This window comes from Cibotium barometz, chromosome 51 (genome assembly GCF_041138505.1).
Source record: "Cibotium barometz isolate CiBa-2024 chromosome 51, ASM4113850v1, whole genome shotgun sequence".
NCBI classification, from domain to species: Eukaryota; Viridiplantae; Streptophyta; class Polypodiopsida; order Cyatheales; family Cibotiaceae; genus Cibotium; species Cibotium barometz.
Genome location: NC_141096.1, coordinates 23,791,499 through 23,815,342, shown reverse-complemented (window position 1 = coordinate 23,815,342; position 23,844 = coordinate 23,791,499). Strand labels below are relative to the sequence as shown.

The window sequence follows — 23,844 nt, the reverse complement described above, 5'->3', positions numbered from 1 at the left end:
ATGGGAGGATCTTGGGCCAAAGGCCAGTTGAAAAAAAAAGAAAGAAAAAGAAATGGTTTACATGGCGGTTTGCATGACAACATTCAAGATTTTGTGAATGTATGCCCAAATGATACCATCCAAGATTTGATGCATTCAGCTTGTGTTGATGGGCCAAGGTCTACATGGTAGACAAACCAAAGAAAAAGACAAGTACTGGAGATCAAAATAATTCGGTACTCGAGATGCGTGAGAACTCCAAGGACAAGTTTCAACCTTCGAAGCCGAGGGGTATTCCAAACTCCTACAAAGGAAAGCACAACTTGACCAATGAGCAAATAGAGGTCTACTGAAACTGCACTGGCTAGGTGTGAACGTCCTTGGGCGCCATCTCGTGAACAATACACACGTCACACTTAGTATGTAAGAGCCACTTTGCACATAACAACTGAATGATATATCATTGCACCAGACAATCTCCAAAAGAGACAAGCACTGCACAGTACACCATCATTGGGACCGTGAATGGGCCGACTCCCCCTCAATATTGGAGTATATTATTGGAGTATTTAAATTTGTACAAAGTTCCAAAGGCTTGCCAGCCAAATAATCCAATGCAATGCAAGTATGAAGACAATTTACCCAAACAAAAGTGTGTCGGAGAGTAGAATGGACTTGACCGTGACTTAATAGCCACTCTCGTACACCTGGGGAGGGATGAACGCGAAACTGTCATTCCGTGACCACACACACATAGGCGCTCTCGTACTTGAGCCTGGCTCACCCTCTCGTAGAGACTGGGGTTCATAACCTCCAAATACAAGTGCACAAATAGGCACAAGCTCACGAGCAGGTTCAAGAGTACACTCTGGTACAGCACGAACCGTAGGGTCCCAATAGTACAGTAGGGTTCCCAATAGGTACACAAGTACAACAAGTACAGAAGGTGTCCACAGTAGGTACACAACAAGTATTGTTGGAGAAATCATAGTCAAAGAGTGTGTTCTAGTGTGTAGTAGGAATTAGTTTATGAGTCTTTGTTGAGAGTGCCACGTGTCACTTTGGGAGTTATCCCATAAGCTTATGGTACTTGAGTGTGAGTGTTCACTCTATAAGAGTGATGTACTTTCTTGTATGTCATATAAATCAAATCAAGCTATCTTGGTCTACATGTAAGTACTTGTTCATTGCTTTCATTTCCTTTCATTTCCATTTCATTATGTTTGCCATCTTTCCTTTCTGCACCTAGAGTTAGCTTGGTCTCCTGTTCCAACATGGTATCAGAGCCATGATTCTCCATAGGCAACCCTTGGGGGTGAAGGCCGACCCACAAATGGAAGTTGGCCTTCCTCTTTTGGTTGTCCATCTACAAGCTAACTCTCTTCGCCACCAGCCTCTTCTTTGGCTCCACATCCATCGCTTCATCCTCATCCATGGTGTCTCCTAACTTCTTGGCAACCACGGATCAGCTAGCTTCTGCTGAACGCTGCTTGCCGCCGCATGAGCATCATCGCCATAGCCGGTTGTCGAAGAAAAGATCTGCACAAGAACTGAACGCTGCTGCTGAGCGTAGGTGAAGCGCAGCTTCTGCTGCATGCAAACACAACCTGTGAAGCGCAGCTTCTGCTGAGCGTAGGTAAAGGGCAGCATCTGCTGAACGCAAAGCCCGCTCTGCTCAGGAGATGCAGGCAGTTCTGCCGCCGCCCAGCCATCCCTCTTCAACCTAGCCATGTGACTATGTGTTATTTCTTGTGTTGCAGTGTGTGATGCAGTGAGGAGAAAATGGCAGTGTTGGCAACTAGCGCGACTGTTGTTGCGGTGCCCGCATTTGTAGGCGCATCAAAGGTTTGTGGGTCGAGTAAGTGATGAGGCGTAGCTCAGCCATTTGTTTGGGATAAGTTTCACAACCTTTATTTCTTGGCTTCACACTTCACCATAGATAGGGGTGCTTTCACATGAAGCTAAATTCCATTGCAAAAACAGAAAGTTTCAGTTCAGATTTGAGTCATGACTTCGCGATGTTCTAGTACATTGTTCATGGATAAGTTCAAGGGGGAAGGCTTTCCCACATGGCAAACCAAGATGTAGCTGCTACTTATGTGTGAAGGAGTCTGGGAAGTTGAGAACAACACAATTGGTGCACTTGATTAGCCACAGAAAAATTTGGAAGCAGCAAAATGCAAAAGCCATTGCCCTCATTGGTCTCTACTTGGCGGACTCTCTCATTCATCACGTCGACTTTACATCCACGGCTAAGGAGATTTGGCATCGATTGGAGAGCATCTTTGGTAACAAGGTCACTAATTCCAAATTTTTTTTTGAAATTGAAGTTTTATGAGCTGCAAATGCAAGACAATGAAGAGCGAAGTGATCATCTCTCCATATTTAATTCTCTTGTTCAACAATTATCAAGTTTGAAGTGTTCTCCAAATGATGAGGACAAGATGGCAGTACTAATCAAAAGCATGCAAGGCATTTCTCGCTATTGTAGCCCCTGCACTCGCACATGGAGGGCCCTATCCTTCTTGCGTTTCTCCTCCTCGAGAGTCTCATGTATGATGCTCTGTGGGAGTTTGTGCTTCTTCACCACCTCCACCCATTCTTTCTTGATGGTCTGCGGTTCTTCTGGCAATTTATCACTCACAGCCTTTAGCTGTTCCAAGTCTGTGAAGAGAGCATTATCTGGCATCTAGAGCCGGGGGTGAGCAGCTCGTGGAGCATGCAACGATGGGAGGGGCAGGCACGGACACGGTGGCAGCATGCACGACGACTAGGGATCTGAGCAAAAAAAGACACCCACAAATCAAGATTGTACAAATCCGTAGAGGTACGGACATGTGTTGTATCAGTAGGGGTATGGATACATATGGAACAGTATTGTACAGATCGTACAAATCCATACGAATAAGGAATGCAACTATGAGACATTTGCGGGCAGCCTGCACCACCTTGCACAAGCAGAACATCGTACTCATTTCCCTTCTTCGGGTTTGCAAAACATGATCATCTATGCAACTGCTATTCAGGACTCTTCTCTTTGCATGGATCTCATGAACAATATTTTAAACAGCAAGGTTCACACAACACATATGCTTGTCAGTACACCTCTTGATACAAAGATATTACTTAACTGCACCTAATGATACAATGATGTAGCTTATCTCATCAAGTTAAGCATTCTAAGCTGCTCTACACTCTTTTTACAATTTCACGAAAACTTACCTCCCTTGCCTTGACATGTGAATCGTTCGCTTCCCAAGGACAGGAGGTACCTGAAGAACAAAATCAAAAGTCCCTGATTAAAAATTACGATCGCCTATTTTTGCTTGTAACATAGAGGCACACTCCCTTGAGCCTTTTGAGTACGTAAACTCCATTAGTTTGTTGCTACTACCCTCCTCTTCAATTTCCCCCCTTCCAATTTCAAAGGCATATTGCCAAAATGCATGCTTACGAATTAATCTCACATTCAAAGGCAGGCAGACCTGAGAAGATGATTTCTGAAAAGGCAGGTTGAGGGCCATTATATGGGAGCCAAAGGATGCTAGGTCAGCTAGGTGTATAGAAAAGGAAGACAAGTAGCTGACATGGGGTAGTGAAAGGCATGGGTTGGCTGGAAAAATGTGCCCTAGTACATTTGAAGTAACCATGGAGAGGCCACTAGTGATGATGATCTCGCATATGATCAGGAATAAGCCTTCACATCACCTCGGGAGGATCAGAGCCATCATTTCCCACCACCGGAGGATTTCTCCCCTCCTATCAACCTCACTACATTGGGTACCATGTTGCAGCACCCTATGCGAGATATTCTTGGCTGATGTCAGAGCTTGAGGCTCTTTGTGTTTTTTTCCACGAATATTTTCTTTTAGTTTTACTTTCAGTACCATGATAATGTATTCTATGGACATGATGTAACATTTTGGTCTCATAGGTCATTCTGGCCTTTTGAAGACATTAATACAACTTTCCTCCCTCCCTCCCTCCCCCCCCCCCCCCCTCTCTCTCGCGCATGACTAGGAGTAAGCCATCGGTGCAACACGAGATTGTACGGGCAGAGATGGGGCTGCAACGATAGTGACAAAGACTCTATTCTAGATAGTGACATACTAGCACAGGCTATGGGAGCTTCCACTAGGTAGATACCCTGGCTAGCCTTGGAGTCCTTGAGATAGCTGACACTTGAGGGAGATACAGAGTGCTGGTATGCACAGGTAGGTACTTGGTTTGGCATGCACGGTATGCAGATGGAGGCACTCCCCCCGTTCCAGTACAGCATAGAGGCCCCACCATTTGCTCTCAGCCGGACAGAGCAGAACATGGTTATCAGGAAGGACATTGTCAGATTGGATACTCAGAGGACATGGAGTTCACCTAGTCGTCCACTAGGGACAAAGATGGCCTTCTACAGAGATCACCTCCTATGCCTGATAGAGGATGGTTTCATCACCCGCCCACGCTACATGGACACACACCTATCTTTTGGGGTGAGATGTGCGATCGGCTAGATCCGCACCTCGTCCCACTAGCTGAGAGTGGAGACTGCCACATATGGGCCCAGGGCGGCCGCACCAGAGGACAGGATATGCCAGCTCTGTCACACAAAGCCCGAGACATAGGATCATTACATATGCTGTCCCTGTATACTATGAGGTTCAGGGGAAGTTCCACTGCCTCTTCTGAGCTGGGTTCAGACCACTTTCCAGGATCATGGACCTCTCGGATCAGAGATGCCTGGAACTTTTTCTTCTAGAGCTCCGCACACACAAGGAGTCCTTAGTGAGATCCAGATCAATTGTGCTTCTCCAGGACCACCAGCACAGAGAGCTCTCACCGACTTCTTCCATACCAGCACTCCGAGGGCTGATCCACCCACCATACCCGGACCACGGGCTAGTGCAGGAGCTCGACCGAGAGGTGTGACACTCGATAGAGCCACTGAGTTATGCAGAGCTTGATGCCCCAGACCCCATGGCCTGCGCCCACGGCCATGCCACCACAGGAGGATCTTGGCCATCATCTCCCATCATCGTAGAACCTTCTCGCATTGGCTCAGTCTTACCACCTTGAGCACCATGTCACAATGGCCCATGAGGGATGTATTAGGGTGATATGAGAGCTCTCTGCTCATGTACCTAGATCAGATTTTATAGCTCTAGATTTTTGTTATCTTTCTTTATTACTATTTTGTACCCAAGATGATGTACCTCATGGATATGATGTAACCTTTTGGTCTCATAGGTCATTTTGGTCTTTTGAAGACAATAATACAACTCTCTCTCCGTCATTTGCTCGGATGTTGCTTATTTTTTGGGTCCAGTGCTGCACCTTCCAAATGATGAGGCTGGGGGTAGACAAGCCAATAGTGTTTGTATTTCTTGGAATACCAACAAAGATACGCCGAAAACAATTGAGGTTGATTTAGGGGATTTGGGCATCTTAGAATTGGGTTTAAAATTCGGATCATTTTTGGGAGCCTGTTTTAAGGAGGGAGCCGCTTGTTGGCCAGGTCGGACCAGAGAGAGATTTCTATGATGGATGGCAGGTACTAGAGAAACCAGTGGTGACTATAATCGCACACATGATTCGGAGCAAACCATCGGTACCTCATGAGATTGTCAGAGCAGAGATAGGCGCCATACCAGTGGTTACCGAAGCCCTGTTCTAGTCTCTGACATTTTTGCAGAGGATATGGGAGCTCCCCAAATAGAGATACCCACACCTAGCACTTATCTCTTCCAGGCAGTTAGCAGCAGATGGTGATACACGATGTTGGTACACCCAAATGTGTACGTGGCTAAGATTACATGGCATGACGATTGATGCACTCCCTCCATTCGATTACAGCTTGGATTGCCGCTTCTTGGACCTTAGTCACTCTGAGCAGAATAGGGTGATCAGGATGGACATCGTGAGGCTATATGCAGAAAGGACATGGCCCTACCACTAGGCACGAAGATGGCCCACTATCAGGACCATTTTCTACATCTCTCCCCAAATGGCTTTGTGACACGGTCTACATCCATGGACACCCATCTCTCACATGGCATTCGCAGTGCCATTGGACAGATCCGCACTTCATCACATCAACTGAGGGTAGAGACTGGCAGATACGAGGGGATGAAGCCAGAAGACCGCATTTGTCAGCTATGTCACTAGGAAGTGGAGTTAGAGGAGCACTACATATGCCGATGTACTGTGTACTATGAGATACAAGGGAGATACCGGTGTCTCTTTCGAGAGGGTTTTGGACCATTACGACATGTGATGGAGTTTGAGGATCAGAGGTGTTTGGGGCTTTTCTTATTGGAGCTCGGACGCCATCGAGAGGCTCTCCTACGAGCCAGGACAGCACACCAAGATCCACCCCGCCAACGAGCCATGACAGATTTTTTTAGGGCCAGGACCACCCCGACAGATACGAGCAAGACCTCCACTACCCCCTCGGAGAGCCAAACATCCCATAGACGTCCAGGAGGAGTCACCCTTGAGAGAGCCATAGCACTTTGTCGAGCGAGACGTCCACGCTTACCAGGACCTCGTCCACGGCCGCTTCATCACCGGTGGATTAGAGCCATAATCACCCGCCACCACAGGAGACGTCTTCCCCGCCACTTTAGTCTCTCTATCTTACAGCACCCCATGAGAGAGATACTGAGATGAGCAGATTACACCAGCCTTATGCTAGTTGTAGATATTATACACTTTTGTTGTACCTCAGTAGGAGTATTTTCCTTTCATAGCTGTTTAGGACTGTTTTAGGACTTTTTAGTCCTTTTTGTCTTACTTTTGATGAGACACCATCAGCTGTGTACTATGTTTTGGTCTCATAGGCCACTTTGGCCTTTCGCAGACGTTAATATATCTTTCTTTCTTTCTCTCTCTCTCTCTTGGTAGACCTTGACGATATTGGCATGACATCGTGCGGCACGACCTCGGCGCTTCAGCGTGTCTATGCTGGATCGACCTATGTGAGACATTATGGGATGAGTCTATTATTATGGGATGAGTCTATCTCAGTTGCTTCCCGTAGCCTACCATTTTTCTAGTTCCACACTTTTATCGGATATGCTGTTTTCTAGGAATTGTATCAAGCCACTAGTTCCTCTTTGGCCACATGTTATAGCTAGTTGTTTTTCAGTTTATGCTTTTCATTTTCTACTCGGGACATTTAGTTTCCTTGAGTTTTGGATGTATTGGTACTTTTGTCTCATAGGCCACTTTGGCCTCTTGTAGACGTTAATATATCTTTCTTTCTTTCTCTCTCTCTTTTCAGTACTTTTCAAGGAGGAGCTTCAAGACAAAATACATTTACACCATCAGGAGAGTCACCCTACACGCCACTATATGATGATATCATGAGGTTTGCTTGCATGGGAGACATATTACTATTGGGAGACTTTAATGCACGTACAGGCACAGAGCAGACAAAGCTGTATGATACTCATGAGGCTATGTACCGGGAGATCACGGCAGAGGATGTAGGGTTGCAGAGATCAGCACAGGATAAGGGGGAGATTACAGATTATGGCAGGCATTTTCTCACACTCGGGAGTGCATATGGGTTGGTCATATACAATGGCCTATCGAGATGGCAAGGATCTGATGCTCTCACATGCTGGAACTCTAAAGGGGGAGTGAGCACAATGGACTACTTGATGGGATCTCCTTCATTGATACCTGATGTGCGGGATTTCACGATTTCTAGTTGGCCCATTGGCATAGCAGCCGATCTTGCATACCTGAGTTTCACACTAGTAGGTAGATCCCCGAGAGATGGGCCAGCCACTCATCTACCTAGGTACCCGGATATCAGTTTACATGTGAGATAGCTGGGGTCTACCGAGATGCAGTATCTGATGGCTTGTTTGCTTTAGACCCGCATAGCCCTCTAGACGAGATTACGAGAGGATTGGAAAGTGTACTACATGCATCCGCCTCATATGCGTTTCCCTGCACTATGACACCCCCCCCCTCCCGCGGCAGCATTGCCCCACAGAACAGTTGGTATGATTATGAGTGTCGCGAGACATGGGCATAGCTACAACGTGAGATTGCCATTGGGACTCACACACATAGATACGCCAGGATGATCTTTCGGCTCCTTGTGCACAGGAAGAAACGAGCCTACCTGGCTAAGTTAGAGAAGGAGATCTACCAACTCTTCCTGGGGAAGGACAGCAAGAGGGCATGGAAGATGGTTCAGGAGAGACAGCCTGGTACTCCGATTACTGCACCCAAGGCATGACATGCTTATGCTAGAGAGCTATATGATGCACCAGGACAGCCCCCCATCCCCCCTCCATTAGGAGCTAGACCGGCTAGCAGTACCTTTTTTACTATGCGGATGGTGCTAGATGCAATAGATAGGTTATAGAACGGAAAGGCACAAGATCGATCATGATGGGCTAGTTGGAGAGCACTTCCCATGTGCGTGTGATACTTTGGCTCTGCTGATTGTACGTGTTTAATCGATTAATGTTATCAAGTCTTATTGCAACAATGAAAACTCCAACCTTTGGACATTGGATGATTACTCATGCAGAGGTTATATTTGGATGCTTAGAGGGGCGCATTCTTGGATGCCCGTTTTCCACGAAATTGAATTGAGACTGGTAGACTTTGATGGCTCAAATGAAATGGTATGGTCGACCGCTTGATCAAGGCAACTCCCTTCGCAGAGAGAGCATTCATTGGAGTAATTCGTTTCAACAGCCTTTTCTCTCTTCGGGATTCTTTTGACCTTGGAGATCTTCCCTTGCACCAGCTACAAGTGTTCTTTGATTGCTTTTGAATTTTAGTTGTCTCATAGCTGGACAACTAGGCTTGTAACTCACCTAATGTTTTTGTATTTTGATTGTGGTTTTTTCCTCCACTTGGAGGTTTCCCACTACTAATATAACGTACTACAAAAAAACAAAAAAAAGAGTGGGTGTAGGGGGACAATAGGTTCCACATTTTGGAGTGTAGTAGATGTGGATGGAGTAAACAGGGTCAAGCTTGTGATCAAAATGGACCTGGGTGTAATGTGAGATGGGGGGTGGTGGCAGAGGGACGGGTGGTGTGCAGGTGAGAGACCCAGTGGGTCTATGAGACCAACATGATACAATAGTGTCCATGTAATGGCATCATGATACAAAAGAAAACAAAGACGAGAGCTATGAGCTTGGAATGTCAAATCCGAGCCGTATGATACAAAGTGAGACCATCCATAGTCATAGGGAATGGGCATTTTTAGACTCGGGAATGTTGGGGATGGCAGCATCTTCCCGTTCCCATTCCCATCCCATGTCACTCTATAGTCACAGGGAATGGCCATTCTCAATCTTTTCCGTCCCCGTTCCCCGTCCCCATTTTGCGTCCCACGTGACTATGGGACCATCATCATTGTACAACCTATGGAGCTAACCCCTCGGTAGGGGGAGGGGCCGTCAAGGATACCGTGCATGGGGTTAGCCTATAGAAGGCTCTGTAGATCCACCGGGCGTGGGAAGGTGGCTGTGTGCCTCTCCAAGATCTCCTCAAGTTGGGGCTGATGTCTGTGTTGCTAGCGAGGTCCACGGAGTTTGGGGAGTCGGGCTTGTTGTAGTGCCGTGGCCCAGTCTAGAGTCATGCCAAAGTGGGTTCTGGTGGGGGTTCGGGCATTCAAGAATGTGTGGCTCGATAAGGCTGTGGGTATGTCATCCATGGTTGGTGGGGTGTCTTCTCGTGGTCGGAAGAACTGAGTGATGGTCGGTGGATGTCTCCCATGGGGTCTCGACTCCCTAATCAGTGAGTCTCTATGGCGCTAAAGCTCTAGTAGGAAGAGGCCTAGGCACCACTAATCTAGGTAATACATGATCTTGGATAACGGTCCAAACCCCTCTCTGAAGAGACAGTGGAACCTTCCTGGAATATCATAATATACAGTGCATCTGCATATGAAGTGCTCCTCTGACTCGACCTCCTGCTGGCACATAGTGCATGTCCTCTCCTCACAAGGTATCTGCATGGCTCTCCTCGACTCTATCCTCAAGCGGTGCGATAACACCTGCAGACAGCCGGCCATTGCAATCCGCATGGCATGTGACATGTATATTTCAAGATATCTGGCCCTCAGTATGAAACCATCCTTTGTAAGCCTCATGAAAGTATCCATGTAGTACTGGTGTTTGTGTGAGAGTCACTCATGTGTTGTGATCCAGGTATGCTGCATGTATAGTCCCAATAAATCATATCTAATTCTGGATCCTGTCATCCTGAGAGAGCCTGATGAATGGGGAGTTCGGGTCATACTGGAGTGGGGTAGGCAATCCATCCTGAGTTCCTGCGTTGTGAACCAGGTGCATACTCGGCTATACCATGACTCGTGCCCATCTGCTACTAGCTGTTGGGAGGACTGTAGGGCGAGCCTCGGGAGTCTCTAGGAGGGCATGGCATTGATCCTATGAATGTATGTGAGTGTCTGAAAGAGTGCCTCTAGTACCGTGGGTGCTGTAACAAACTCTGCCAGGAGGAGAGAGAGTAAGAAAGAAAGAAAGTTGTATTAACGTCTTCAAAAGGCCAAAATGACCTATGAGACCAAAAGGTTACATCATATCCATGAGGTACATAATCCTGGGGGTACAAAATAGTAATAAAGAAAGATAACAAAAATCTAGAACTTTAAAATCTGATCTAGGTACATGAGCAGAGAGCTCTCATATCACCCTAATACATCCCTCATGGGCCGCTGTGACATGGTGCTCAAGGTGGTAAAACTGAGCTGGCGCGAGAAGGTCCTGCTGCGATGATGGGAGATGATGGCCCGGATCTTCCGGTGGTGGCGTGGCCGTGGGCGAGGGCCATGGGGTCTGGGGCATCGAGCTCTGCATAACTCAGTGGCTCTGTCGAGTGTCTCACCTTTCGGCCGAGCTCCTACACTAGCCTGTGAAATGAAAAGAGGGGGGGAGGGAACTGAAATGATAACATCTCTAAGAGGCCATAATGGCCTATGAGACCGAAACTGAGAGTACATCTGAAGTTGGTGTCTCATCAAAGAGAACAACCAATTCTTGGGACTTCCAGTGCTTAGCTTGGCCTAATACCAATGTGACCTGTGGAAGCCTTGTCTTACTTGATCCAGCCCTACGCCTATTGATTAGGAACACTAATGCAAAAGAAATAATTAGACAGAGAGAGAAGAGAGAGACGGACTGCAAGAGAGAAAAGGGGAGCGACAAACCTGTTTTAGGGTTTCGAATTGCTGTTTGCTGCTGTTTTAGGGTTTCGAATTGCTGTTTTCTGCTATTTTAGGGTTTCGACTTGCTCTCTTACTACTGTTTTAGGGTTTCGAATTGCTGTTTTCTTCTGTTTTAGGGTTTCGAATTTCTCTTACTGCTGTTTTAGGTTTTCAAACTGCTGTTTTTCCTTGTTTTAGGGTTTCAAACTACTGTTTTAGGGTTTTGGGCTGCTGTTTTAGGGTTTTGAACTGCTGTTTTAGGGTTTTGGGTTGCTTTTTTGAGGGTTTCAAACTGCTGTTTTAGGGTTTGTGGCTGCTGTTTTAGGGTTTTGGGCTGCTGTATTCTGATGTTTTAGGCTTTCAGCACGAAGAGAGAGAGAGAGAGAGAGAGAGGGAGAGATGTCGACTCTCAATGAACATTTCATTACCAAGACAGTGGCTGCTTTGGGTCTTGACATTGACAAAGGCGAGACACAGGACGTGAGCTAGCCTTTCTAAGAGGCCTAAATGTTTTGGCGGTGACAATAAAGATGAGGCTATGGTTGTGGCAGCAACCCTAGAGACAAATATGCCCTTGTTGGGTGATGGGTAGAACAATGTTTGTAATGATGCACAGGTGGATTGAGGTCTCTTGTTGGATTTCGTGAATTCCCTTCTTCAGGAATATGTAGAACATAATGAATCAAAGGCAGTGGATATCCCTGAAGAGGATGTTTTGGAAGTGTCAGTGGTGTTTTGCAGGTCCCAAGTAAATGATGTTTGTCATAAAAAACTCACATTTACTTAAATTAGCATATAGTCGATTCTGTCTTAAATAGATAAGACAATCGTGAGGTGTCTAACATGATCCTCAAGAGTACGACTATATATCAAAATATCATCAAGGAACACCACCACAAATTTTTCCAAATGTTCACGAAAAAGATCGTTCATCATTTGCTGGAAAGTGGCTCGAGTATTGGTTAACCCAAAAGGTAATACGAGAAACTCGTAATGGCCATACCTAGTCCGAAAGGCGGTTCTTTCGACATGCCTTTCATGAATACGTATTTGGTGATAGCCAGTACGTAAATCTATCTTCGTGAAATATTTCGCTCCTGCTAATCGGTCAATCAGGTCATCTGATCTAGGGAGAGGATAACGGTTCTTAATTGTCAACTTGTTCAATCTCTTGAAATCTACACACATTCTCCAGGTGTTGTCCTTCTTTCTCCTAAGCAACACAGGTGCAGCCCAAGGTGATTTACTTGGACGGATCTGGCTCATCCTCAAATAATCTTCGAGTAGGTTAGTAGGTGGAATACTGATAGGATGGGCACCAGGAATCAAATCAATACGATGATCTACTGCCCTTTCAGGTTGTAAACCCGATGGCAGTTCCTTAGGAAATACATCTTGAAACGAATCAAGTATCTTCTGTAATTCTTTGCTTTCAAACACACTTAATTCATTGACTTCCATGGAAGGGATGAGAAATGAAGAAAGTGGAATCAATACACAATGGAAAGCAGTATACAAAGAAGAATCCATTATATTTCCAAAATCGACACAAGAGGTCCCTGAGAGGGATGTATACAATCACCTAAAATATTATACTGGGTGTCCTTATGCCGAAAAGGAAAAATATGACTAGACCAATCTATTTGGACTTGAAGAGTCTTAAACCACGCAATCCCTAATAACAACTACACATTTTCTAGGTGCATAACATAGCATTCCGGAGTATCTTTGTAGTCCTGAATCTGGATTGGAAGCATCTCCACCTTTCCATTCCATACTTGCCTTCCCGCAGGTAGACGTACCTCATAGGTATGATCGCTGGGTGTCGTATCAAGACTCAATTTCTGCACAAGTTTGTAGTTAACAAACTTCTGTGAGCTGCCAGGGTCTAGAAGAATGTGAATTCTATGGCCATTCACTTTCCCAAACCTCGAAGCTAGTCTTGTGTGCGTATAGCACACGGTAGATACACACTGAACTCCGATTCTTGGGTTGACATCGTGAAGAGGGCAAGTGGAGAGAAAATTCGATCTTTGCACAATAAAAGTGCGAGGGAACTTGAGAGCTTGAGAGCTTAAAAACTTGAGAGATGTGTGGCAAGAACCCGACTTAAGGGGTTTATATAATTTTCCCCAAAGCTACTTGAGCTTTTGCTTTTGTGTTATATATATATATACATATATATGGATATATATATTTTGCTTTCTTAAAAAAAAACACTGGATATATATATTTTGCTTTCTTTGAACCTTAGGGGTCTCTAAACTCTTTTTAAACAAAAAGTTTAATCTTAAAAAAAAACAAAAGCGCCGAATGCTTTTCTGGATTTTTTTTCCTTTCGAATTAGAGCCGCCGCCGCCGTTGCCTACGTTGCTACCGGATGCATTTCTGTCGGCGCGTGTGTTCGCACAGGTGACCTGCGCCAGCCCTACGCCCGGCCTGGTCGCCTGCGCCGGCCTGGCTGCGTAGGCTTAGGCGCCTGCCAGCCTAGCCGCTTCCATAGGCACGGCTGTTTAAACGCCTACCCAACGCCCGGTGGCCCACGACCAACACTGCCACGATTCAAATCATTCACGTCTCTCTTCGCGCTCTCTCTCTCTCTCTCGCGTGCAACCAAAAGCAAACGTGCTTTTTTTTCTGTTTTCTCTCAACAGGTCATGCAACTGCACAAACACGAATCAACTGAACATCTCTCTTCGCTCTCTCTCTCTCGCGTTGTCGTGCCATGGCACGTCTATGGTGTGAAACCATGCATGTGAGGCCATTAAACGCAAATCCAGATGCATGGGATTAAGTGCCACAGTGTATGGATGCTGTGAGGATAATGCTATGGATGGCTTGTTGGATGATGTAATAGAGGGATGGAAGAGGGTGTTGTACCCCTTTGACCGAGGTGGGTGATGAGGTGCTAGATGATGTTCTTGATTTAAATAGAGCTGTATAGGAGGGCTAGTGTGTAAAGAGAGAGTTTGAAACATAAAGAGAATGTGAAAACATGAATGTTATCACCCTAGAAGGGGCTATATGTGAGATGAATCCATGACCCCATTAAAGCATGGTATGTAGGTAGATGATGTGTACATAATGTGGTATGTGATGGATCCCAGATGGCAAAAGACAGCGCATGGACAAATGGATAAGAACGCATGCATCAAATGAATATAGAAACCATATGGCAACCACGAGGAGCGGGGTGACACAGGTTCCAAAAGAGTTGGGGTGGCGATGACGTGTAGAGGCCGCCCTGGGAGCAGCTGAAGCCGGCAGCAGTGAGCTGGGGCGCAGAGCAGTGAAAGAGTGGGGTTCGCTGTGTGGTGAGGCTGTGGGCTTCTCGGACGCTGACAAGTGTGCGCAGCTGCAGGCATACACAGAGGGCCGCTTCGTGAGGAGAGGAGGAGGGGCTCTGATCGAACTGCAGAGGCGCAGCGCCGCCTTATATAGCAAGGAGACCGCTCTCTAGTAGTTCTACTGACAGGGAAAGAGGCGTGTGAAGAGCAGCGCAGCTGCTGACAGAGGTGGTGGCCGCCTTGTATAGCAAGGAACTGATTGGTGATAAAAGCGGGGGCCCTGGTCATTCTGAAGGGAGCCGCTTAGAGGAGGGCAGCTCTGGGCGTGTGCAGCCGCTAGCGCGAGCAGTGAAGAGAACGTTGAAGGTGCTGCTGGCGAGCTGAACCAGGATACTGAAGGGGGGGTGATCGTGCAGACGCCGAGTGATTGGTGGTGTTGCCACCTCGTGAATTGTAGAGGCTGCTGACAGTGTATGTGGAGCTGTACTAAGTATTCGTTTCGGAGAGGACATATTGAGTGTTTGGAATCGCAATTCTTCAGATAACCAGGCTGTTATGTCCACGGGACTCCATAAAGCGGCACCTGCACTTACCTCAAAGCTATGTGATGGAGTATAAACCTCATAATGCCTCTCTGCGGGGTAATTCCTCATTCAGAAACACATGGTTAAGGGGATGATTTGGCATTCTGAAGTTTCTGGTTGTGGAAGACCGCTCGGGTGATTGAGCAGCTGCAAAAGGTGAAGAGAGCCAACGATGAAGTGGCCGTGAAATGAAGCTGCAGAGGACAGACGTGAAGGGTGAACCTGCTGTTGACGGCGACTGAAGAGGCGAGTGGGGCTGACGACCGCGAGCAGCGAAGAGGACTGTTCGAGTGTGGAGTCGGGGTGTAGATGAGCGGAGGAGATCGCTTGCAGAGGTCTTAATGTCATAATGTTATTTGTTTTCTTGGGTTTAGGAAATCATGTGATGATGTATATATGCCATATACCATCTTTTGCTTGTGAGTTGTTGGAATCTGAAAGCAGGTTTTGATGAGATCAAGAGTTATCTTGAAATGGTGATGTTGGCAATATATGAAATATGTGATGTGAATGGTCACATGTATATGGAAATCTTTGGTAAATTGTGTTATGCCTACATGTGATATGATTGAGGCATTTGGAAAAAGAGTCAGGAGATCTATGCTTGGAACTGGTCATGCTCTTGATACACAATTTATGTGCAATCATCAAGCTGAATTTGGGGAATGATTGAAGTGAATTGGCACATGTATATGTCATTGAAGAGTTATGTGTTTGTGTTTCCTTGCTGGGATTTGAAGCTACTCTCACAACCAGAAGTCTCACACTTTCCCAGCGATACCACCCACGTCACGACAGCTTTGGTGAACCCGACGTGAAACTTCTGGGGTAAGAGTGTGGTGAAATACACAGGGAAGCTATGGCTGAGAATCCTAAGGGTCAGGGGGTTCATTTTGACCCCGGGGTTATGCAAATGTTTCAGGTGTTTACTATGTATATGCAACAGCAGCAAGTTGCTGAGAGGGGGCAAATTTCCACGACTAAAGCACTGCAGTCAATTGTGAAAAAGGTGGATCAATTTGATGGTAAGGACATCACAAAGTACCTGCGCAATTACACAAAGGAAATGGAGCTAAACAGGATGACTGAGGAGGATATGGTTCGAAGCTTTGAGCTGGTATGTGTTCCTGAAATAAGAGAGCGCATAAGAGGATTACAGGCAGCACATGGTGGCAGAAATTGGGAGGAGTTCAAGCTTGCTTTAAAGGATGATTATTTCATGGAGGATTCTGAGCGGGTGACCAAGCGAACTTTCTTGGAATGGGTCACAAAACCCAAAATGGGAATTTCTGCCACAGAGTTGCTAAGAGAGTTTGAGAAGCGCTATGCCCAGCTATCAAGGATTGAGCGCACAACCTTGGATAGGGAAAAAACAGAGCTCTTCTTACAAGCAGCTGGGAAAGATCTCCAAGAAAAACTGGAAATTCTCCTTAAGGATAAGGATACATAGCAGGGGCTAAAGAATGATTGGAATGATGTCGAGGATGCGGTCATCATGCTAGCAAAGCGGCAGCGAAGGAGGGATAAAATGGTGATGAGCTTGGCAACTCCTATAACTGTTACCCCTGAGAATCTACAAAAACCTGCTGCTGCAATCCCAAAGGTAGAAGGGCCAATGGATGAGCTTATTAAGGACATGCGAGACCTTAAACTGATGATGTCCAGGATTGAGGAAAAAGGGCTACCATTAGGGCAGGCTTCTATGCAAAAGCCTCAAAGCAAGGAAGGGTTTACATTCAGATGTATATGGTGTGATGGCCCAGAACATGCGAAAAAAGACTGTGGCAGCTATAAGGAAACCCTCAGAAACCAACTTGTATTTTTCAAAGATGGAAAAATCCACCTTACAGAGACTGGTCTTCCGTTAAACACAAACTTTGGGAAAGGAGGGATGAAAAAGTTGGTTGAAGATATGGCTGCCAGCCATGCCATCTCTATGGTTGAGGCAGCAACCTATGGGTTAAAGGCCAGCCAATCAAAGCAGGAATCTCAGAAGGATGAAGACTATGAGAATGAAGATTTTTGGCCATCAACAATGGAGCTAATTGCGTCAAGGAAGGTGTCTAAGCAGGCTTTGCATGAGGCAGGAGACTGTATACGTCTTGAGACTAGCTGGGAAGAACCTGTGGATTCTCAATCTGTTCATGCCTACATTGCAAAATGCCAGAATAATGAGGCACAGGTAGAGGAAAAGCGTAAGAGGGAAAATGACGAAGGAGATGCCAGGGATGATGGTTATGATGCTTCTATGAATGCTTTACCATGTTTGTTTGATAGTGTTCAAGGTGTTGATGATATGCATGTTGCTAATGATGTTATGGAGGATAGTGCATATGTGACCGGAAGTCATACGAATGTTGTTTCAGAGGATGTTTGCTTTGCAGATGGTGATTTTTGTTTGGAGTTTCTCTTTCAAGACAAGCAGGTTTTGTTAGAGGATCAGTTTAGTGAAGTTAATGTTTATGTGGATGAGTCTATTGCTCAAGACACTGAGGATCTTGGGATGGCTCAGCTGTTTGATGATGATGAGTTTCTATTTGCAAACATCGGTAACCAACAATCTATGAATGAGGCTTCTTGCACTCTTGATGATGCTAGAGATGTGTTTTGTTTACATGACAAAGATGATACTTTTGATGTTTATGCTATTGATGGACCGGGACATTTTGATGTAGCATCACACCTTGATTTTCTTGCACCAATTTGCATAGATGCATGTGAAGCATGTAAAGGCTTTGACAGCATATTGGTGGTGAAGATAGATGACGAGGTAATATGCAAAAGAGCACAATGTGATGAATGGCTTGCTATGATGCCATTATATGTATTTGAACCAAGGATATGTTATAAGTCAATGGAGCAGGCTCATGTGGAATGCCAATGGGTATTTGATCGCGGTATATGGATTGTTGGCAACCATGACAAATGTATTTGGGGATTGAATGCAGAACAATGGTGGATAATCAGGAAGGCTTTGTTTTTTTTACTTGTTTGATATTTATGGATACCAAAGCTTCGTTTGAAACATTTTAAAGTGTTCCAAACATGGGGGTTGGCCAGATGACAGGTTCTTTTTGCTGATTAATGTATGAAGACGACATTCAGATATATGTGGATCTTGATGATGACTTGGCACATACCGGAGGATGTGCAGGTTTAGAGGGGGTGGATGTCGTGCCATGGCACGTCATGGTGTGAAACCATGCATGTGAGGCCATTAAACGCAAATCCAGATGCATGGGATTAAGTGCCACAGTGTATGGATGGTGTGAGGATAATGCTATGGATGGCTTGTTGGATGATGTAAGAGGGATGGAAGAGGGTGTTGTACCCCTTTGACCCAGGTGGGTGATGAGGTGCTAGATGATGTTCTTGATTTAAATAGAGCTGTATAGGAGGGTTAGTGTGAAGAGAGAGAGTTTGAAACATAAAGAGAATGTGAAAACATGAATGTTTTCACCCCAGAAGGGGCTATATGTGAGATGAATCCATGACCCCATTAAAGCATGGTATGTAGGTAGATGATGTGTACATAATGTGGTATGTGATGGATCCCAGATGGCAAAAGACAGCGCATGGACAAATGGATAAGAACGCATGCATCAAATGAATATAGAAACCATATGGCAACCACGAGGAGCGGGGTGACACAGGTTCCAAAAGAGTTGGGGTGGCGATGACGTGTAGAGGCCGCCCTGGGAGCAGCTGAAGCCGGCAGCGAGCTGGGGCGCAGAGCAGTGAAAGAGTGGGGTTCGCTGTGTGGTGAGGCTGTGGGCTTCTCGGACGCTGACAAGTGTGCGCAGCTGCAGGCATACACAGAGGGCCGCTTCGTGAGGAGAGGAGGAGGGGCTCTGATTGAACTGCAGAGGCGCAGCGCCGCCTTATATAGCAAGGAGACCGCTCTCTAGTAGTTCTACTGACAGGGAAAGAGGCGTGTGAAGAGTAGCGCAGCTGCTGACAGAGGTGGTGGCCGCCTTGTATAGCAAGGAACTGATTGGTGATAAAAGCGGGGGCCCTGGTCATTCTGAAGGGAGCCGCTTAGAGGAGGGCAGCTCTGGGCGTGTGCAGCCGCTAGCGCGAGCAGTGAAGAGAACGTTGAAGGTGCTGCTAGCGAGCTGAACCAGGATACTGAAGGGGGGGTGATCGTGCAGACGCCGAGTGATTGGTGGTGTTGCCACCTCGTGAATTGTAGAGGCTGCTGACAGTGTATGTGGAGCTGTACTAAGTATTCGTTTCGGAGAGGACATATTGAGTGTTTGGAATCGCAATTCTTCAGATAACCAGGCTGTTATGTCCACGGGACTCCATAAAGCGGCACCTGCACTTACCTCAAAGCTATGTGATGGAGTATAAACCTCATAATGCCTCTCTGCGGGATAATTCCTCATTCAGAAACACATGGTTAAGGGGATGATTTGGCATTCTGAAGTTTCTGGTTGTGGAAGACCGCTCGGGTGATTGAGCAGCTGCAAAAGGTGAAGAGAGCCAACAATGAAGTGGCCGTGAAATGAAGCTGCAGAGGACAGACGTGAAGGGTGAACCTGCTGTTGACGGCGACTGAAGAGGCGAGTGGGGCTGACGACCGCGAGCAGCGAAGAGGCCTGTTCGAGTGTGGAGCCGGGGTGTAGATGAGCGGAGGAGATCGCTTGCAGAGGTCTTAATGTCATAATGTTATTTGTTTTCTTGGGTTTAGGAAATCATGTGATGATGTATATATGCCATATACCATCTTTTGCTTGTGAGTTGTTGGAATCTGAAAGCAGGTTTTGATGAGATCAAGAGTTATCTTGAAATGGTGATGTTGGCAATATATGAAATATGTGATGTGAATGGTCACATGTATATGGAAATCTTTTGTAAATTGTGTTATGCCTACATGTGATATGATTGAGGCATTTATACTTTCTTATTTCTTGCCCTTACTTCCTTGGTCTCGAAAGGCTTTGACAGCTCTCACCCAACCGCTTCGATTCACGTTGTGGAAAAAGAAAGACAATAATCCAGGGTTGACTTGGGTTTCATGGAAGCATATTACCACCCCGAAGAGATTGGGAGGGGTAGCTCCGTTGGATGTTTGGGTACACCTTCTTGCCCGTAGGTGGACTTCACTTCGGGCTATGTGTGTTGATTCCCAACCATGGATAAGCATGGTTGTTGCCTTTCTTGAGGATGTGGGTATTGTGCATGGGAAGACCTGAATTGTTGGGATGTTTCACAATCTGTGCGTGTATCTACTTCTCCTTTGTTAGATCATTTGGTTAAATCATGGCCCCGTGTGACTCTAGTTGAGAGAGCTATCCAGTTGGGCAGATCTAGACGCCCGAGGGTTCGCGGATCCTCACATCGGAGACGATGCCTACACCGAAGAATTCAGAGCATCATTGCGAGGCATCGGGCTCGCCCGACCAGGCATCTCACTATGGCAGATATCCAGGCCATCCGACAGAGACCCATGCTAGAGCTCCTAGGATGATTACGACTCCAGCCATATACTGTTGTACTCACTGTCACTTTTGTACTCCCCCATATTCATGTATTCATGTATCCATGTACTCATGTACCCCATTTTGACTAGTAGCATTAGCTTCCCACTCTCCCTAGTTGCTCCGTCCGAATGCCCCCCCTACTGATGTATTGTGGGGCTAGATACTTAGTTCTTTCTTTTCTTTTCCAGACAGTGTATCAGATGTCACATGGTTGTAACTTTGGTCTCATAGGTCACTTTGGCCTTTTGAAGACGTTAATATAACATTTCATTTCATTTCTCTCTCTCTCCCCCTCCGTCCCACATGATATTGTATCCCCTCACTATATTCCACTCACCTCCATAGCGTACCCTCCCCTCACTATATTCCAGTTCCAGTTTCATTTTCTAGGTGCCAGTAGTATCATCTTTATTTTTCATTTTCTGGGTTTTTTTATCCAGACATTGTATCAGATCCACCATGATGTAACTTTTGGTCTCATAGGTCATTATGGCCTTTTGAAGACGTTAATATAACATTTCATTTCATTTCATTTTCATTTCTCTCTCTCTCTCTCTCTCTAGCATCAGGACCATACAACAGAGGATCAGGACCATACTAGCATGGCATAGGAGACGTCCAGTCAGAGTACTCACCATGGAGGACATTGAGGATATCCACCATCGACCGATGAGAGACATCTTTGGATAGTGATGTGTATGATGCTTACCTTTGTTGCTGGAGTTTTCCTCCCAGATGTTATCCATTAGGAGCTCCTAGTACCGTACTTTTCCTCATAGTTGTTTCAGTTTCAGTTAGTTGTTTAGTTGTTTTTAGCTTTTCTTACACAGACATTGTATCAGATCCACCAATTGTTGTAACCTTTTTGGTCTCATAGGTCATTTTGGCCTTCTGAAGACGTTAATATATCATTTCATTTCATTTCTCTCTCTCTCTCTCTCTCTCTCTCTCTCTCTTTCCAGTTCCAGTTTCATTTTCTAGGTGCCAGTAGTATCATCTTTATTTTTCATTTTTTGGGGTTTTTTATCCAGACATTGTATCAGATCCACCATGATGCAACTTTTGGTCTCATAGGTCATTATGGCCTTTTGAAGACGTTAATATAACATTTCATTTCATCTCTCTCTCTCTCTCTCTCTCTCTCTCTCTCTCTCTCTCTCTCTCTCTCTCGCCCTGCTCGCTGCCGCCGCCCTGCTCGCTTCCGCCGCCTGCTGTTCGCCCTGCTCGCTTCCGCCGCCTTCCCTTCCGCATGCTGTCCCCCCCTGCTCGCCGCCGCCACCTGCTGTTCGCCCTGCTCGTTTCCGCCGCCCTGTTAACGCCGCCTGCTTCGCTTCCCCCTCCCGCCTGCTGTTCTGTATGCCGCACAGTTCTGCTGGCAATGGCCAGTCTATCTATCCTTTCCCCACCCACCCACCCACCCACCCACTCACCCACCCACCCTTGCTCAGGCCCCCAAGGCAGCAGCATAACTCTCTCTCTCTCTCGGTTCTTCCATGGCTTCCCCCTTGCGCAACCCGACGAAGGCAACCTTTATGGTCACAAACAAGAGGATAACAAATGTGGAAAAGGAAATGAAGGAATGGAAGGCAGAGATGGAGGGATGGTGGAAGGAGAAAGCCAACTTTCTCCAAATGGTATTCAATGAGGGTAAGCGGTGGAAAGAGGAGAAGGAGGACCTCATAGCGGAAGTCAAAGACCTTCACGGGGAAGTCAACACGCTCAAAGGCGTAATTTCAGCTCTTCAGAGGGAGCTTGCAGAGGCCAAGGCAAATGGTGGACTTGAAGAAGGTGAAATTCAGCCATCCATGATAGAAGAGCTCAAGGTTATCAAGGAACAAGTACGGGCAATTAAGGAAGAAGAGAAGCAAAACGAAGCAAAGACTTCCTCATGGGTGGAAGTCATCACCAAGACGCAAAAGAAGATGGATGAAGCGGAGAAGTGGATAGAGGTCGCCAAGAAGGGTAAAGGTAAGGAGATAACAACCCCTACACCTACAATCATCAACATGACTTTGGAAGAGGAACAACGAAGACGTACACGTGCTTTGCATGTGAGGATTACCGGCCTTAAAGACGGGGATAAAGTTGAAGAGGAGGTAAAAGGGCTTATGGTGTTGATGGGGATTGACAGTCCGGCCCACGCAAAAGCCTGGAGAGTGGGCAAAAAAAGCGGAGGCAACGGGGAAACATCAAAGGAAAGAGCTCTCATACTTCACTTCCCCTCTATTGAGGCAAAGAAGGAGTTCTTGAAGAGACGACCCACTTTAAAGAATACAGGCATTTTTCTTGGTGATGATCTTACTCTTTCACAGCTTGCACATATGAAGGAAGTTATGCCAGAGATTAGAGCGGCAAGAGAAAAGGGAAAGATAGCATTTTATAGAGAAGGGAGGGTGGTCATCGTGGAGCGACGCTCTACATGACGGTGCGAGACCTATGGGACCAAATTAAAGCTGGCAGCCTGGAACTGCAATGGATCCCTCAGACTTGATGTAGGTGCCTTTGAGGACAGCTTTAGAGATAGAGATATAGTCTTCTACTCGGAGACTCACCAGGCCCCTGGTCAGATGATGCCACAGGTGACAGGATACAGATGGGAGACAGCTTGCAGAGTAGGGACGAGATCGGTACACAGTAGTAGAGGATCAGGAGGGGTGGCAGCTCTTTTCAGGGAGGAGCTGCAACCGCTTCTACACATCGTTCGGAGAGATGATCAGGCCAGATATATGTGGGTGAGATTGAGGGCCGACACAGGCAGATTCCTGTATATTGCCATATGCTATTTTGCTCCTAGTACATCGACATATGCAGCACCTAGAGGGCAGTCTCCTTTCTCTGTGCTAGATGATGACATATGGGAGTTCTCTAGGGATGGAGACATCATCCTGTTAGGGGACTTTAATGCCCGGACGGGCAACCGCCAGACAGCCTTTTATGATACCTCGGAGGAGATGCTGAGAGAGCTGGACACTCTGGATATGGGATTAGACAGACGCTCACAGGATGTGGAGTGCACAGAGTATGGGAGATATTTGGTAGATATGGGGACTGCACATGGGTTGGCCATACTTAATGGCTTGCAGAGGTTTCCGTCAGCAGTTGGATTTACTTGCTTTCCACATAGACATGGTGCTAGCACAGTGGATTATGTTATGGCTATGCCCAGCTTTGTTTCATGCATTGAGGACTTCACAGTTGGATCTCGGCCCATTGGGGTAGTAGTGGATCATGCATTGTTGACATTGACTATCTCTTTTCACTTTACCACAGCTCAGAGGACACGAGGGGCAGATCACACTCGATATACT

General features: G+C 46.3%; 1 protein-coding gene across 5 annotated transcripts in view; it reads right to left on the bottom strand.

The window, feature by feature from the left end:
• Window positions 1-23,844, bottom strand: part of LOC147609445 (B3 domain-containing protein Os07g0679700-like) — a 132,175-nt gene that overhangs the window by 27,271 nt on the left and 81,060 nt on the right. For all 5 annotated transcript variants that reach the window (XM_086787508.1, XM_086787510.1, XM_086787511.1 and 2 more), the window contains one exon: window positions 3,202-3,251. In XM_086787508.1, coding sequence (XP_086643634.1) covers window positions 3,202-3,251 — 50 coding nt within the window. The remainder of the gene's footprint in view (window positions 1-3,201; window positions 3,252-23,844) is intronic.